Genomic DNA, 16,084 nt, shown 5'->3' on the forward strand with positions numbered 1-16,084 from the left:
CGTGTTCACAGTCTTATGATAGCTGAGTGTTCACATCCTAGTATTGATATATTAAGACATGGGTGTTTCAGTTTCCACCGAGGAACAAGATTGAAAAGTAGTAACAAAATGCAGTCTGGTCACAAGTGTAAATAAGTTTCATTCTTCTGAGTAGAAACAAAGAACAATATCTCACGCATCATTTGTTTCAAGATCACCTCAAACGAATGTGATGCATATGAGGGAGGAGTCGACTTTTCAGAAAATGTTTTATCTTGCATCTTTAGTGTGCACAAGAAATTCTGCTGGATATTATATTACTTAAATGATGTATTGAGGAGGGCAACTAGCCAACTGATTCTGTTTCCATTTAAATGGGTAGAATTAAAAATATCTTTGTTATTTTTTTTATCTTCATATAATTATATTATAGCTCCTGTACTTATTATCACATAAGTCACACTTTCAAACATGTGAAAATGGAATAAAGTTCTCTTTGGTTTACTCGTGGAGAAAATGTCTGTTTATTTAGGGTAAATTAGTACATCAGACTGGACAGATTGAATGAAAACAAATATTTAAATGTTACACACTAAGTTACTACAATTAATTCATTAAAAATATCTTTCCTAAACGGTGTGCTTTCCTGTATTGTGTCCTTCTTCTGTGGAAAGCATGGAGATGCACCAGTCACTCAGAGGCAAGGCAAGGCAAGGCAAGTTTATTTGTATAGCACAATTCAACAACAAGGTGATTCAAAGTGCTTTACAGAGACATTAGAAACAAAAACAAATAAAAAGCATGATTTAAAATTGATTAAAACAAGCAAACAAACTAATTAACAAACAAACAAACAAAACAGTGTATAAAATGAGAGAAAGGAGTATGATAATACTCTTGCCCACTGACACGGAGAGGGAAGAATGGTTAGCTTAAATTAGTAGGTGCAATTTTTCTCAGACTAAAGTGACAGCTTTAGTAACAAAAAGCAAAACATCACCAGTGTTAATATACAAAATATTACATTTATATATTTGTATTTTCAGTAAACCCTGCTTATTATATCCAAGGGCAAGATGAGACTAAAAACAGCTCGCCCCACTGTCTTTGTGCATTGCACTGTGTTTAGAAAGCACATTTTCACTGCTAATATGCGCTATAAAATAGGATTGCACTCACAGTTATATGTAAAATAGTTTTATATGGTTGCAGAAAGAAACAGGTGCATTTCAGCCTGTGATTTTCCACAGCCTCTCTATTGTATATGTGGGTGTTACCCCTATTAAAACATAGTCCAGACCCAGCCTTTGGTGGACAGATGCAACAATCATTGACTCAACAGCAATGAATTCCTAACACAGCAATACTTAAATAGAAACAACAAATGCAGGTGTAACTCTTAATAAGGGGGAGATTACCTGTAAATACACTGATGCTGTTTTCGAAACAATGGCTATTTTCAATTTCAATCTATCACTGGGACAGATACAGCAGAAATTCGAGAAAGTGAGAATAGTTACACTAACTCAGCAATTCCCAAAGTCAAAAACGCTGAGGTCCACTAAAAACTAGAAAATTGAATCAAAGTACAGAAGAAAGTGATGTATTTTGCTAAAAATCTTATCTAAAAAAAACAACGTTAAGCCCATTGGATGATCCACATGCAGTGTTGGGAAGGTTACTTTTAAAATGTATTTCACTACAGATTACAGAATACATGCCCCAAAATGTATTTTGTAACATATTCCGTTATATTACTCAATGAGAGTAACGTATTCTGACTACTTTGGATTACTTAATATATTATCAAGCTTTTTACAACTACTTGAATGTGCAATTGTTGTGTGATTTATTCGTATTACTGAAGGTTACTCGCCATACCAATACCAACTAGATTTTTAAATCTTAATATAAATGAGTAAGTGAACATTAGGTAAGGCTGCACTTTTAGCAGCGATCTCGTATTAAAACGATTCTGCGCGTATATAAAACAAGTCTGAGGCTCCAAACCGTAGTAAAGGGACTAATACAGGGGTGGCCAACTCCAGGCCTCGAGAGCCGGCATCCTGCAGGTTTTTGATCTCACCCTGGGTCAACACACCTGAATCAAATGATTAGTTCATTACCAGGCTTCTGGAGAACTTCAAGACATGTTGAGGGGATCATTTAGCCATTTGAATCAGCTGTGTTGGATCAAGGACACATCTAAAACCTAAAGGACACCGGCTCTCGAGGCCTGGAGTTGACCACCCCTGGGTTAATATGTTGGTTCCATGTCGGGCTTGTAGCCGAAAACTAGCTTTACTTTGTTGTGTGGGTCAACTTTGCTAGCGAGAGACAGAGAGAGGCGTTGAAATGCTGCTCCAACGGAACTTATTGTCTTTGGAGGAAAACACGAACACAGTGTACAGTCGAGTCTTAATAGCTTACTTACAACTGGGCTACACTGCCCATGAAGCTGCATTCTTTCGGGCTATGCCTGGAACACTCTGCCTATTGCCTTTATATTAAATAATTTTTTGAACAATAATTTAAAAATAATATTTCTTCATGTCGTTATGTGGCCGCAAGTAGAGGTGACATGGGCCGTGACATTGAGACACAGCCATTAGAGCCTCTTAGTACGTGTTTTTTTTTTGGGTTTCCACTGACGTGGAATTACCAAAAGATTGCATAGCCTAACATGTGAAACAGGAAAAGACCGCTGTGTGATCCTTTGTTGGTCGTGTATCTTGGTCTTCAAGTTTATATTATTTATATTATGGTTAAGCTGAGGACAGGAGATTCCTGGACTGAAGTTTCAATTTGTGCCCGTTTCTGTAGTTCAGATAGCAGATGGCTGCCCCTTCCAGGCCTGGTTCTGTTGGAGTTTTCTACCTGTTAAAGGGGAGTTTTTCTTTCCCACTGTTGCCAAGTGCTTCCTTGTTTGATTGGTGGTTTTCTCTGTATTATTGCAGTGTCTCCTTCATACAATGTAAAACATCTTCAGGTGAATGCTTTTGCAATTCAGCGTGATATAAATAAAATAAAACTAAATTGAACTATTTTCTTCCAACTGTTCTAACTGAAGGAAGAAGTCATCATGAAGTGCCTAAAACTGCAATTCCTCCAATGTCAACTCAAAGCTATTTCCACAAGTTGGGCAATCCACCCACAAACTGAGGTTAAAATGTTCAACTTAACAGCAATGAAAAGCAGGTTTAAAGATGGCACAGAAAGTGTTCGTCTTTATGCACTGTTTCCTACTTAACAACAGGCAGAGGAAGTTTTTTTTCTAATAACCCATCAATCCGGATGCTCAAGTTATGGTGTGGCTGCTTTGATTGACGAGTGTGCTGACACAGTTAGCTTTAGTCCAAAGCTGCAGGCTAGGCAATAACTTTGCTGACTGGAGTTATTGAACTCGTATTCTTTGTTTGTTTTTTTTGTTGGTCTGTGTCTTATAGAATATTTAAAAATAATTATCTGGCATGAAACTGATTGTCCAAGAAGTCTGTGCTTCAGGTTTGGTGAATGAAATTCGGGAATTTTATTATGTTACTCAGCACTAGTCAGCAGGTATCTGTGCGTTGCATCGATAGTTTATGCATGCAGTTATCTAAACAAATTGGCTAGCATTAGCTTATAACTTAGCCCTCTTATCTAAGTATGTTGCCAGTTTAGCAACAGTCAAATTGGTAAAACTGATGACATCTTTTACAGTGCCGAGAGAAAGAATGTGCCTTTTCCTAACTTCTCTTTTTTATTTTTACCCCCGACTGAAGAACATCTAAAGTAGGGGTGGGGGAATTCAGGCCTCAAGTAGGCAAAAGTGGAATATCACATTTTCAAAGTAGAGAAAGTAAGCCCCCCTCCACCACTGTTCACAACATGTCTTTGATAACCAAAGACAATTATTTAAATCAGTCAAAATCTAGAGAGTAGTGATGTGTGGATATATCGATTCCTTCGATACCAATCATTTATGTTCTAGAATCGATTCTCACATTAAAATATCGATAGTTTAGTAATTTAGGGTAAATTTGTAGTTTATCATTAACAGGAACACAGAGGGAAGAACCTATTTCATTCGGATTGTCTAGACTGGAAGGAACTACTTCCTCTTCCGCCTTTCATAGTCATGAGCGAAATACGGCTGTATAAATGTGTCACGGCCCCTTGGTGTGCGCACTCACAATAATGGCTGGAGTCATGTGTGGACGTATTTTACATCCACAAACGTGGTTTGTGATACATGTGGCAAGAAAGTGAGGTGTTGTGGCAACACCACAAATTTGTCAAACACCTCAGAGTAAACCATCACAGAATACGACGAGCGTATGTTGAGGCGAACTGAAGAGGGGTTGGAAGAGGAGGAGTGGACAGGGACAGGTGCTGCTAGGGCGAGACAGACATCTCTCACGGAGTCCTTTAGTGCTGCAGGCAGGCAAGGTGTTCAAGTAGCACACAACTTCAGGTTTTTTATTTCTATATGATGAATTCTGCATTATTAGGTGATAAGAACAAGTAATCTGATGACCTGTAATCATTATGCTATAATTTGAGATACAATAAATAAAATATGTTTTTGTACAAAGTGTTGGTATCGGATCAGTATCGTCGATACCACCCTGAATTTTACTTGGTATCGGATCGGAAAGGAAATCAGTGGTATCGCACATCACTACTAGAGACAGTTATGTCTGTCCTGCAGGTTTTAGATATCACCCTGGGTCAACACAACTGAATCAAATGACTCGTTCATTACCAGGCCTCGGAAGACATGTTGAGGAGGTCATTTAACCTTTTAAATCAGCTGTGTTGGATCAAGGATGCATCTAAAACCTCTAGGACACCGGCCCTTGAGACCTGGAGTTCCCCACCAATGATCTAAAGAACTGCTGGCTTCACTTGTCAGTTAAGATCAGTGTTCATGATTCAACAACAATAAAGAAACCAAGCAAAAACAGCGCCTATGGGAAAGTTCCAAGGTGAAACAAACAATCAGACCTGGTGGTAGTATGATGGTCTGGCTGCTTTGGAAGCTGGACGACTTGCTGTAATAGATGGAACCATAAATTCTGCTCTACCTGAAAAACCTAAAGGAGAATGTTGTCCATTCAATATTCATACAAATATCTTTCTACTTAAACTGAATTCAGATTCAAGTGAAATTCCATATATGCAGTTTTATTAGCTTTAAACCCTTGAAACATGTTGCTCACAAAAAAAGTCAGTCAATAGCTGTGTTTGAAAACTTTATTTTGGTTAGGGGAATGTTTGTGCAAGACATTTTTTCCTGAAGGTTAGGCAAAAGTGGAATATCACATTTTCAAAGTAGAGAAAGTAAGCCCCCCCTCCACCACTGTTCACAACATGTCTTTGATAACCAAAGACAATTATATAAATCAGTCAAAATCTAGAGAGAGTTGTTATGTCTGCGCCCCAGTAAATATTGCCATCTGAATCAACTTAAAAGCTGAGCTACAACATCCTTAAGTAGATGTGATTCTTGATGCGGTTCTTGTACAATATTTCTGTATTTTAATGCATTTCCAGATTTCTGGGTAAAGCCAGAACATTTGAGGTGCACTCTGCAGAAAGGAACGACTCACTCTAGATTTTTTTTTCTTTTTTTTTTTTTAAAGTCATTTAGTTTTTGTTTTGTTTTTTTTTTTCCTCTTTCTAAATAAATGCGCATTTCACATCGGTACGTTTACTTCACACGACTTTATTGAACCCCAGCAGCTTTTTGTTAGGTCACCAGGTTGCTGCTCATTAACAAGCTTTTACAGGCTTTCAGCCAGAGTGGTTAGAGAGGGACTTCTGGTCACTTTGGTCAGTGAGTCAGCAGCAAACAGTTCACACATCCTGACAGTGTTTGGGAATCGTGGCACACTCCAGGACTTCAGTCCACGACACAGTATCAGTAGTTATACTAAGCAGCTTGGTCCCCCCCATCAGAGATCAACTTTGTGCACCTCTGTCAGCATGCACACCTGTGTGCAAGTACCCAAGCTTAACATACACGCAAGCACTCAGTCTCACTCACACACACACACACTTCTCCATACTACACCCAGTGGAGGCACTTCATATGAAACTGCAGAACCTGACTGTGGTGGGCTGTAACGAGGCAGTTCAACATTAACAGGGCGGGTCTGTCTAATCCTTTAGTGTTTTCACCCAGTCAACTTAATGTTAAAGAAACTCAAACAGGCTTGGAAGGTCTTTAGGCCACAGTGGGTCAGACTTCACTCTGCCACCTTGAATACTGGTCAGTTTTAATTCATTAATACATAATCTTCTTTAAAATTTGGCTCGTAAGACATACAAACAGCCAAACATACCTGCATTTGACTGGTGACAACTTTCACCCATCAAATAAATAGGAACTTGTTTCACTGATACAGCCCATATCATCACCACAGACACACAGACACACACACACACACACACACACAGATCATACGTGTGTGTCAAGATTTAATTTAATAGCAGCTTCAGGGGGCAGGCACATCAAAACTGAGAGCCAGAAAAAACAAAAAAAAACAAACTAAAAACCTAAACTAAAAAGTAATTAAAAAAAAAAAAAAAACTGCCATTAAGTACAAAGACTGAACTCCAGAAAAGCTACAGCTTGTAAGAGAATTGTCTCTTTGAAGATTTATCTTGCAATTCTTTCTCCCTTTTAATCTGTACGATGTTCTGAGAACAATCCAGTTAGGAAAAAAAGAACTGCTGTTGTGAAAGACATTAAAGCAATGATGCAAACCTATTGCCTGCATCAATATGTCACCTATGGCACCTAATGTGAAAATACCTATGGCTTCAGGATGCAGTGGTCCAAAAAATAAATTAAACTATGAGGATATTACATGTAACAACTAAAAACAGTTCAAATACCTTAAAATAACTGCTACATCCCTGGGCTAAATACCTATTAAATCTGCTATCAAGTCATTTTTTTCTCCACTATCCTAAATCCTTAGATAGGCAACATTTCAGACAGAAGGATGAGGGCTTTATAATCTGGGATGAGTAGCATTATTACCTTAAGGCAATATCATCCATTCCTACTGCCTGTCCATGTTAACACCTCCCAAATAATCCAACATTAGCTTTAAACAGGGAAACCAAAGTTCAGGGGCAAAAAACAACAACAACAACAACAACAAGGAAAAAACAAACAAACAAACAACCTTCCTCACAGCCATACAAGTTGTGATCCTGGCAAAGAAACTGTTAAAGTAGACTATAACTAGTGTGTCATTTAAGGCTTTTTCCAGAAGGCTTGAGGTTAATACAGCAACACAAGCCCAGACAACATCAACTATGGTACATCTAGTACAACATGACCTGCATTACATGTTCTTAGTTCTTTCTCTGTAGGTCACAGAAATACGACACGTGGTAAGGCCGGTGACAAGTAGATGAACAACTGACCACAAGCCCCACAGAAAAGGAAACATCCACGCCACATCAATTCACTTGCATTACAGTAGTAAAATGGTGACAACCTGTGCTCAAGGGAAATGACATTTTCCCCGGTAGCATGAGCTGACGTACTTGCATGCATGCACATGATCAGTTTACCTTTCACATACAGACACGCTCAGTTTAAAGTAATGGGACCCATTCTGTTTCACATTGCCTAAAGATTAACATGTGGGGAGCTAATGAGACTTTCTGCCCCTGTTCCAAATGTTAAGCATGACATTTAAAAGCAAATTCTATGATTCAAGTAAGACAATGTACAGAAATGCAAAAACAACAACAAAAAAGAAACATTTAAAAAGAACTCCCACACAACAAGAATCTCAGAAATGGAGAAGGTTACCGATTTTGCTAGTTCTGGCAGGGTTTTTTTTTTTCTTCCTTAAAAAAAAACAAACAAACAAAAAAAACATCCCACCAAGAGCAATGTCAAAAATCACCTGGACCACCAACAATATCGTTCAGAAGCCATGTTAGTATTCCTGATAGGGAAGCTCTGGCTAACACCCAGACCCCTTTACAAATGTACACTGCAGCTATGGGATTGAGCACTGTCAACAGTCCTAATAATTGCATATACAAGTAACCCCCATTCAAATGGATCAAAGCTGTTAGGAAGATAAATAATTGCAAATAAAAACATTACACAAAAGACATCCTATTCTATCTTGCCTCTGGGCAGTTCTAAGGCCACACATGCTAATAAAAGTTGAGTTGTTCCATGTCAACCTATGAAAAGCACTGTGACAATCATAAGGCAAGCATAGTCTCAGCTGCAAATTAACATTTCTGAACACCATAGATATATGAACAAACAGCAGCACATCTGTGCCAGAGATAAAACAGTCGACAACGATCTCAAAAACCCTTCATCTGCAACAAGTACGACATGGCTTAAGACCTGAGGAATACTTTGAAACATCACACCTGGTGGGTCTCCAAATCAAGCTCTGAAGCAATGCAATTTAACTGCTCACTTTGAAGGTTTTAAAGAGTAAAATACAGAAGCTGAAAGCAGCTGTAGACCAGAACAAAAACAAAATTCAGTACACGCCACATGGGCATCAACGCACATTTAACAGTAGCCTGGGCGATGAGCATGGACTGCTCCGCTGCTGCCAGGTTCCTGAACTTGGCTCCTGGCGGACCTGTGTATATTCCCCATTGCATCCACATTCTGCTCCTGAAAGCTGGGCATCTGAAAATCCCCACCTAAGAAATCCACATTCTGCATCAGCTCTGACTGGTCATTAGGACCCTCCTTCCCTGGCCTATACTTTGCCCCTGGGATTCTGTCTCTGGAAGCAGCAGCCTGCCCTCCCTGGAAAGCCACTGAGAGGTCTTGAGGGCCATTGTTTCCTGCTGTTGCTTGAACGCTGCTCCACGGTGGCTTCATGTAGTGGCCATTAACGTAAGGCATAGAACTTGCTGGGCATTTAACAGGGGATGAGGGTTGCGGTTTTTCTGCAGGATGATTTAGGGGAAAGCTCTGTGCACTGTTTGGTAGCTTGTGGCTGTAGGAGAGGTTTCTGGAGGGGAAAGCACACTCAGCTGGAGGTTCCATCCTTGGATTCTTGCAAGGATTGGCCCCCTCAGGAGGCTGCTGCATGTGGGCTAACTGATGCTGAGCCCAGGAGCGCTGCTGCTGCAGCTGCTGAAGCTGCTGAAAATGTTGCTGCTGCTGCTGTTGTTTCTGCTGATGTAAATGGTGCTGAAGCTGCTGCTGCGCCACCTTCTCAGGGTTGGTGTGAAAAGCAGGTACACTATTAGCAGCAGCTATACTCTGCTGTGAATTGAGAGAAACGCTGGGAGCTTGGGCTGCAGCTTTGTCTGGTGGTCCCACCATGAGGCTGCTGGGTACATTGCCCAGAGCTGGGTGGTGAGAGGACACCCTTGAGCTGGCATTGATGAGCAGGTTGCGGCTAATGGGGCTGGGGTTTGCAATCTGTCCCTCACAGACTGAGGTGGTGCCCATACCGGCCCGAGCCTGACACAGTTGGTTGATTTGGTGCACAATGATGCTCAGGTCACCGGGTCTGTTCTGATGCAGGCTGGCTGCCATGGACAGTGGGATGGTGGAGGTAGATACAGTTATATTTGGTGGGGCATCTGGGTCAGGGAGCTTCTGCGGCCCATAAGGTCCCAGTCGGGCTTGCTGGGGGCAATTAGGCATGGTAGGAGGGCCTGCAGCAACAGCCTGGGGAAGGGCCTGCGACCCAACTAGCCCCTGGGTGTGCTGCATGCTCGGGAGCTGAGATCCATCAGATATGTGGCGCAGATCCCGAGTCACTCCTTGCTGTGAATGTAAAGCTTGTGGAGGAGCCACCTGATGCTTTAGTGACTGCAGATGAGAAAGATGCTGCTGTGGTACAACTGACGAACATGACTGGCCCTGCTGTGGCTGCTGCTGCACAGTCTGTGTGTGAGGGAGGCTCTGCTGTCTCTGCATACCCTGTGGATGAGCCAATCTCTGCTGCTGTGGCGCCTGAATCTGGGACAAGCTCTGTTGCTGCTGGAGAGCTTGTGAACGAGCCATATTCCTTTGCTGTAAAGCTTGTGGGTGAGGCTGCTGCAAAGCCATTGGATGAGTCAAACGGTGCTGTTGCTGTAGTGCTTGAGGGTGAACCAAGTTTTGCTTCTGGAGTGCAGACTGAGACGGACCCTGTAGGTGAGGAGCAGGCTGAGGATGGTTTAAAGTGCTTTCAGTGGTGTAGGGCCCACTGTGAGGGTTCATGACTGAATTATGTAGTTGTCGGGTGTGGCTAGTGTCTGAGTTTTTGACAGGTGCACAGAGGACAGCCAGCAGGCCCCCACTGGTGCCGACCTGAGAGGAGTAGGGACTCTGGCGTTGGTTGGACAAGGATGTGTCAAGCCCGTTGACTGTGCGACGAATGTGCTTCTTTTGAGGTACTTTGACGCTGCTCGGGAAGATCTGGATGGTCAAAGGGTTGTTGGCAACTTTCTTAGCATAGGCATCCAACTCTGCTGGGGTTGGATAGCTGGCAGATCTCATTTTCTGTGTAGTTTCCCCTGCAAGATGTGCAAAATCAGGAAAAAAAAAAAAAAGCACATTCTTAGAAAATAACACCAACTGGGATTTCACATAGCACAAAACTTTATAGAGAAACATGCTGTCAGCCTGCAGTTATACAAGTTCTTCAATGCAAACTGGCGGTAAAAAACAAGGTGACCGGCTCTTAGGGGAAACTTTAAAACATCTTCTGTCTACAGCAGGGGTGGAGAACTCCAGGCCTCAAGGGCCGGTGTCCTGCAGGTTTTAGATGCGCTCTGTTTAGACCCAGACCAAACAGTATTGTTTGACAGATGGCCGTTAATATAAAGACTTCGGACTTTACGTTTCCCAATTTTTGCTTTAAGTTATTTTGTTATTTACATAATAATGTAAATAGCCTAATAATGATCCTTATTGCTGTTTAAGAGAGGAGCGGTGCTTCAAAGGATAGTTGCAGATTTGTCAGAATCTGCAGATTATACAGTACAAATAATATGTTCACGTTTCTCCAACAATGTCTTCCCAACAGTTTCACTGACATCTACACTGGATGGCCAGGAAGCGCTCGTTCGCGATGTCTTCTCGGGCGCTTCTCCGGAGCTGATAATTGCCGTCTGTCTTGTGTCGGTGACATAAAAGACGGATTTAATGCGACATGACCGTTCAAACAGCAGTCGCTTTCTAAAACATCGGATATGTATCGGATTCAGTACCACATACGAAAGTGACCCAGATCGGATTTGTGCCGTTCACACTGTCATACCATGATCGGATATGGGTCGCATAGGGTCAAAAAAAACAAAAAACAAAAATCAGATTTGATGCGCTTTCGCCTGCAGTGTGAACGTAGCCTAAATGACCTCCTCAACATGTCTTGAAGTTCTCCAGAGGCTGGTAATGAGCTAATCACTTGATTGAGGTGTGTTGACCCAGGGTGAGATCTAAAACCTGCAGGACACCAGCTCTTGAGGCCTGGAGTTCACCCACCCCTGGTCTATAGTATAGAGTTTTGAAAATGTGTTTGGTGGGGGTCTTTGTTAATAGCCAAAACTGTAACATTTACAAAAATACACAGAAGTTACACAGTTATCTATGCACTCATATTTTCTAAAGCTGCCAAGTGGACCAGATTTCAATAATACTGGGCTTAAAAAAACAACAACAAAAAAACAAAAAACAAAACAACCACCCTATACAAGTCTCCCCATTATCAGAAACCCAAAATAGTCAGACCCCAGAACCCATGGACATCCCCATTCAAGTTGTTGCAGCCACCTTTCAGTTGCTTCTTGTTCTGGTTTTTCTGCATTTATTATCCATTTGCGCTGAGGTTCTGTCCGGTCAGTTATTCACCATTTGTCAGACAGGGCAGGTCCCTTTGCTCAGATGAAGCCAAATGCTGCGAAACTGATCAGACAGTACTTCACCTTGCACACAGTAGCAGACTGTAGCTGGCTATGATTATGCACGTTCTGCTCTGGAATCTTTTGTAAACCAGAGAGCCAGGTGACAAACAAAGACTAACTAAGATTAACTGCCACAAAGTAAATATGCTAACATTCACTGGGTTATTTAGTAAAGTAGGTTTTTGGTTTTTGTCCATACTCATCCTGCTGCAATATAGCCACAAACACCATCTTATTCTGTGGGAAATGCCACATAAATTCAGAAGTTTTCAATAATTTGCCATCATTTGTGCACCCAAACTAGCCTCAAACAAAATCCACTTCACTTACGGTAATGTTCTGAACAGATGTTGAATATTTAACTGCATTTTAAAAGCCGGAAGCATGGACACAAGTCAACTGCTTTTTAAAATCAGTTGTCTAAAACTTACTGGTAATTTTTATCCTTTACATATTTTCTGCATTGCTCTAGAAGGTCATCCCACTACGAGTTTCAGATCCTCAGTGATTAGATATTTTATACAACTAAACTTTAGTGTCATTTAAATCTTTGGAAATTGTGGATGTCGTGTTTACAAAACAGCTTGACTAGTATGACAAGTCAAAAGAAACACCACAACATGATAAAAGACGGCACTTACATTTTGGAGGTCCAGTGTTCATCTGCGTGCGGGAAAGTAGTCTGATGGTAGGCTTAACTGATGCTGGCAGGCGGGCCAGCATGTCACTCTTCAACTAATGCAGCACGGGACACCTTTTCCTCACCATACTGGGGGACAAACAGAGCAGGTCAAAGTCAGCCGTTGACACACACATACTTAGATTGGTGTGAAAATACTTTGGCATCACTGATTTTCACAGTTCAGTTTGACCTTTTGCAAATGGCATCTTGTAATAAAGAGAAACCATGGCTCTGTATAAGCTCACTGTGTACACACTGCAGGCAGCAAGGAGCTGAGATGGAGATGAACAAAGCAGCACAGTTGTAGAGTGATGGCAGACTGTAAGCCAGCCAGCTTTCTGTGTCAAGCTAAGAATGTGCCAAAATGTTTTAGCAGCAAATCAGAAAATTAAAAAAAAAAAAAAATTGGGGAAAAGCAAAGAGCCATGCTTACAACACAATCTAAAACTTTTATTTTAAATATTTCATCATAATGCAGAGGTACAGAACCAGTGACATAAAGAATTGTTTTAAATAAGGAAAACAAACACAATGCCATTTTTTCTTCCTTTTGTCCTTTTAGAATTACTTACATCTTCTCCAGTAATACAAACATATTTCATACAAGCCATTCTTTAACATCTCACTGTTATATCCCCTTCTTGACTGTCAATTATATCAGCAATACGCTAGCTTCACTTTTCAGAACTGGAAGCTGTGAGTCCACACAGACACACCTCATATTCAGAACTGTGCAAAAGCCTTGAAGTAACTCTCATTTCTTTACAATTTTCTTCAACAGATCTAGGCTTTGTTTTTTGTGTGGCACAGAGCAATAATTTTCCAAGTTTTCTTAATGTCTTTCAAGGTTCTATTTGGACATTGGTGGCTTTTTCACTCATTTTCTGTTCAGTTCTTGTACCTTACCATTTTCATAAGAATGTTTTTTATGTTTGGAGGGGGAGAAAAGGCTGAGGGATGCCAAATTACATAGAAACCACACTGAAAATCAGTGGCAACAAATCATAATTGAGGTTCTGTCATGGTTTGGAGCTGCATTCAGTCACGCTGGTGGAGATCTTTTCAAAATTGATAGATTCATGAATATAGAAATGTACCATCAGATTTTGATACACCATGCGGCACAAACATCTGACTGTCCACAGCTTTGTGTAGTAAACGCATACCCTGATTTAAAAAAACAAAACCACAGACAGTGGAACACCATCAGTCATGGACTGGCCTCGTCAGAGTCTGGACATCAACACTGAAGCAGCGTGGAATCATCTCAAAACCAAACAGCAGACAGCAAACATCCAAAGAAGGGCTTTGAATGTTCTTCAAGAAGCCTGGAGAACCATTCTTGAAGACTGGCAAGTTACAAGACAGCTACCTAAGAAGTCAGGCTGGTGGTCATAACCAAATATTTACTTTAAAGCTTGTTATAAAATACAAACTGTGATTTTGCCTTACATATTGCATTTCTTTTTATTTCTGGATATTAAGTAAATTGCTGCACCTAGTTCCATTTTCCTCACTCCATAAAAAGGAATTGGAAGGCAGTCTTCAGACTTTTCTGTAATATTGCATAGTTATATATGCTGTGGTTTAAAGTGTCACTGAAACCTCTGACTTCATGTTAACTCAAATAAATATATTTTAAAGGAGTTTTTTTAAGATTTGAAATAAGACAACAATTAAGAAAATAGATTAATGGAATCTTAATGGAATTAAGATTAATTGAGAATATAAAGATTTTGAGAACTGCAGCAGAATTCCTTTCTCAGCTCCTCCACTGAGAGGGAAGAGGAAGGGATCTGTTAAGAAGCACAAATGCCGAATCATCCTCCATTTTGCAGTTTATGATTCATCACGAGTTAACCGTCTGAACAGTGGAAGTTAAGATTGACTTGTTATTCAGGATAGGAAAGACAAACCAGTTATAAACTATACAATCCATAGAAACTGTAGGCCTTTTAGTGTGCTCACTGACTTTATTCAGTGACATATTTATGATTATACACACAAACAAGTCTGTCTACAGTGTTCAGACCCAAAATATAAAGCAGTTAGTTACTAAGCCAGTGTAACCCTAATTTTTAAACAATCAGGAATCAATAAAACATTATCAGCACTCATCCTTCCTTACCACAAAGGTGCGTTTATTTTGGCACAATTTCCCCGAGGTTTCAGATGAAGTCTCCTGCTGAGAAATGGTGTTTGTATCAGATGCCAGACACCAGGCTTTTCTACTTAATCTTAATTAAAATGCATTGGGCTACACATCGACGCTTCAGTCCTAGCTGTATATATATATATAAAACACACACACACTTATTTTACCCTCTGTACCCAACCTTTCAAACATACACCAGCTAAAGCTGTCTTCCTAAGGCTGAACCGCTTTCTTGGAGTGGTCTTACAGCGGGAGAGGTGAACTTTCTGACAGCCAGTCTGCAGCTAGGTAACGTTAGCCATCTGTCTAACAATCCAGTCTCAACCTGCTGCAGTTTTAAACAGCTAGCTAACGCCTGTAGCCTTCAATAAATCACCCCGGACGATTCCAGTGGCCAAACACCATGTGAACCCCAAGCAGAACCGGACACCTTCAGAAAACTGATGTTAAATCGTTCAAAAGGTTACCACAAGTCAAGCACCACAGTAAATAAGGAGCCTCTTTGTGCTTATTGTGAACAGGCCAGCTGGTTAGCAAACTTTAGCTTCTCGTTGACGGAAAGCACCGACGTGACCTGTGTTAAAAAGAGCGATACTTACTCCTCAGGAATCTTTGAGTAAGGAAACTTCATTTTGTGGCGACATAACGTTGATAAGGATTGTAATCAGCGTGTCAGCTCTTCGTGCTGCTGTCTGCTAAAGCAGCATCATCTGTCGGACATGCGCAAACAGACAGGACCCCTTTTCTGCATTTAAGGCATCGACGGTGAACGCCTGTCCATTAATCCACCACAGATGAGACGCTATTAAAGCCCAAGAGCGTCATTTTATCATAAATTTATCACAGATTATATAAACTTTAAGAGATCTGGTTATTCTGCTTGGGTGTTCCTGTCAGCCTTATATTTAGGCGGACGCAGCAGCAGTTTGGGACAAATGTTAACAGTTGGTCACGTACTTATCACCTGGCATGATTTGGATTTTCTGAAGTGGTGGCATGAAAAAAAACTTCCACAAAAAGCAAGTTTTTTTTATATAGTGAATTAAACTAAAAAGTAACACTTAGTGTAAAAAAACATTTTGGCCAACGGAACTAAAAATTCAATCAAACGAAAAAATAAATAAATAAATGAAAAACAGATAAAAAATGGTTTTGTGGTTTGTCAAATTTTCCAGCACAAGCAGACCGAAGAGACATTAATGCAGACGGTTAACCTGACTGGGATGACTGTGTGACAAGAATTTGTAAGATTTAGGAGGTTTAGATAAGCACATTATTAAAATAATAGTATCTGGCACCACAAATATTTTGAAGAAAAAAAAATTAAATTCACACTAAAACTAATCAAAACTCAAACCAACTGATCCCTCCGG

General features: G+C 40.6%; 1 protein-coding gene across 3 annotated transcripts; it reads right to left on the reverse strand.

The window, feature by feature from the left end:
• Positions 1-5,203: 5,203 nt before the first annotated feature.
• Positions 5,204-15,447, reverse strand: LOC308401520 (protein FAM222B-like). Of its 3 annotated transcripts, none has more exons than XM_080889777.1 (4): positions 15,311-15,417; positions 14,685-14,738; positions 12,516-12,643; positions 5,204-10,485 (listed from the first exon to the last, which is right to left on the reverse strand). In XM_080889777.1, the coding sequence occupies exons 3-4, from the start codon at positions 12,595-12,597 to the stop codon at positions 8,531-8,533; spliced, it is 2,037 nt and encodes a 678-aa protein (XP_080745903.1). In that variant the 5' UTR covers positions 12,598-12,643; positions 14,685-14,738; positions 15,311-15,417; the 3' UTR covers positions 5,204-8,530. The 3 variants fall into 3 exon arrangements, with proteins under 3 accessions (XP_080745903.1, XP_080745904.1, XP_080745902.1); XM_080889778.1 differs by having other exon boundaries at positions 14,685-14,741; positions 15,311-15,402; XM_080889776.1 differs by lacking the exon at positions 14,685-14,738 and having other exon boundaries at positions 15,311-15,447.
• Positions 15,448-16,084: the final 637 nt, after the last annotated feature.

The sequence above is a fragment of the Rhamphochromis sp. 'chilingali' genome (genome assembly GCF_963969265.1).
Source record: "Rhamphochromis sp. 'chilingali' genome assembly, chromosome: 8".
Taxonomy (NCBI): domain Eukaryota; kingdom Metazoa; phylum Chordata; class Actinopteri; order Cichliformes; family Cichlidae; genus Rhamphochromis; species Rhamphochromis sp. 'chilingali'.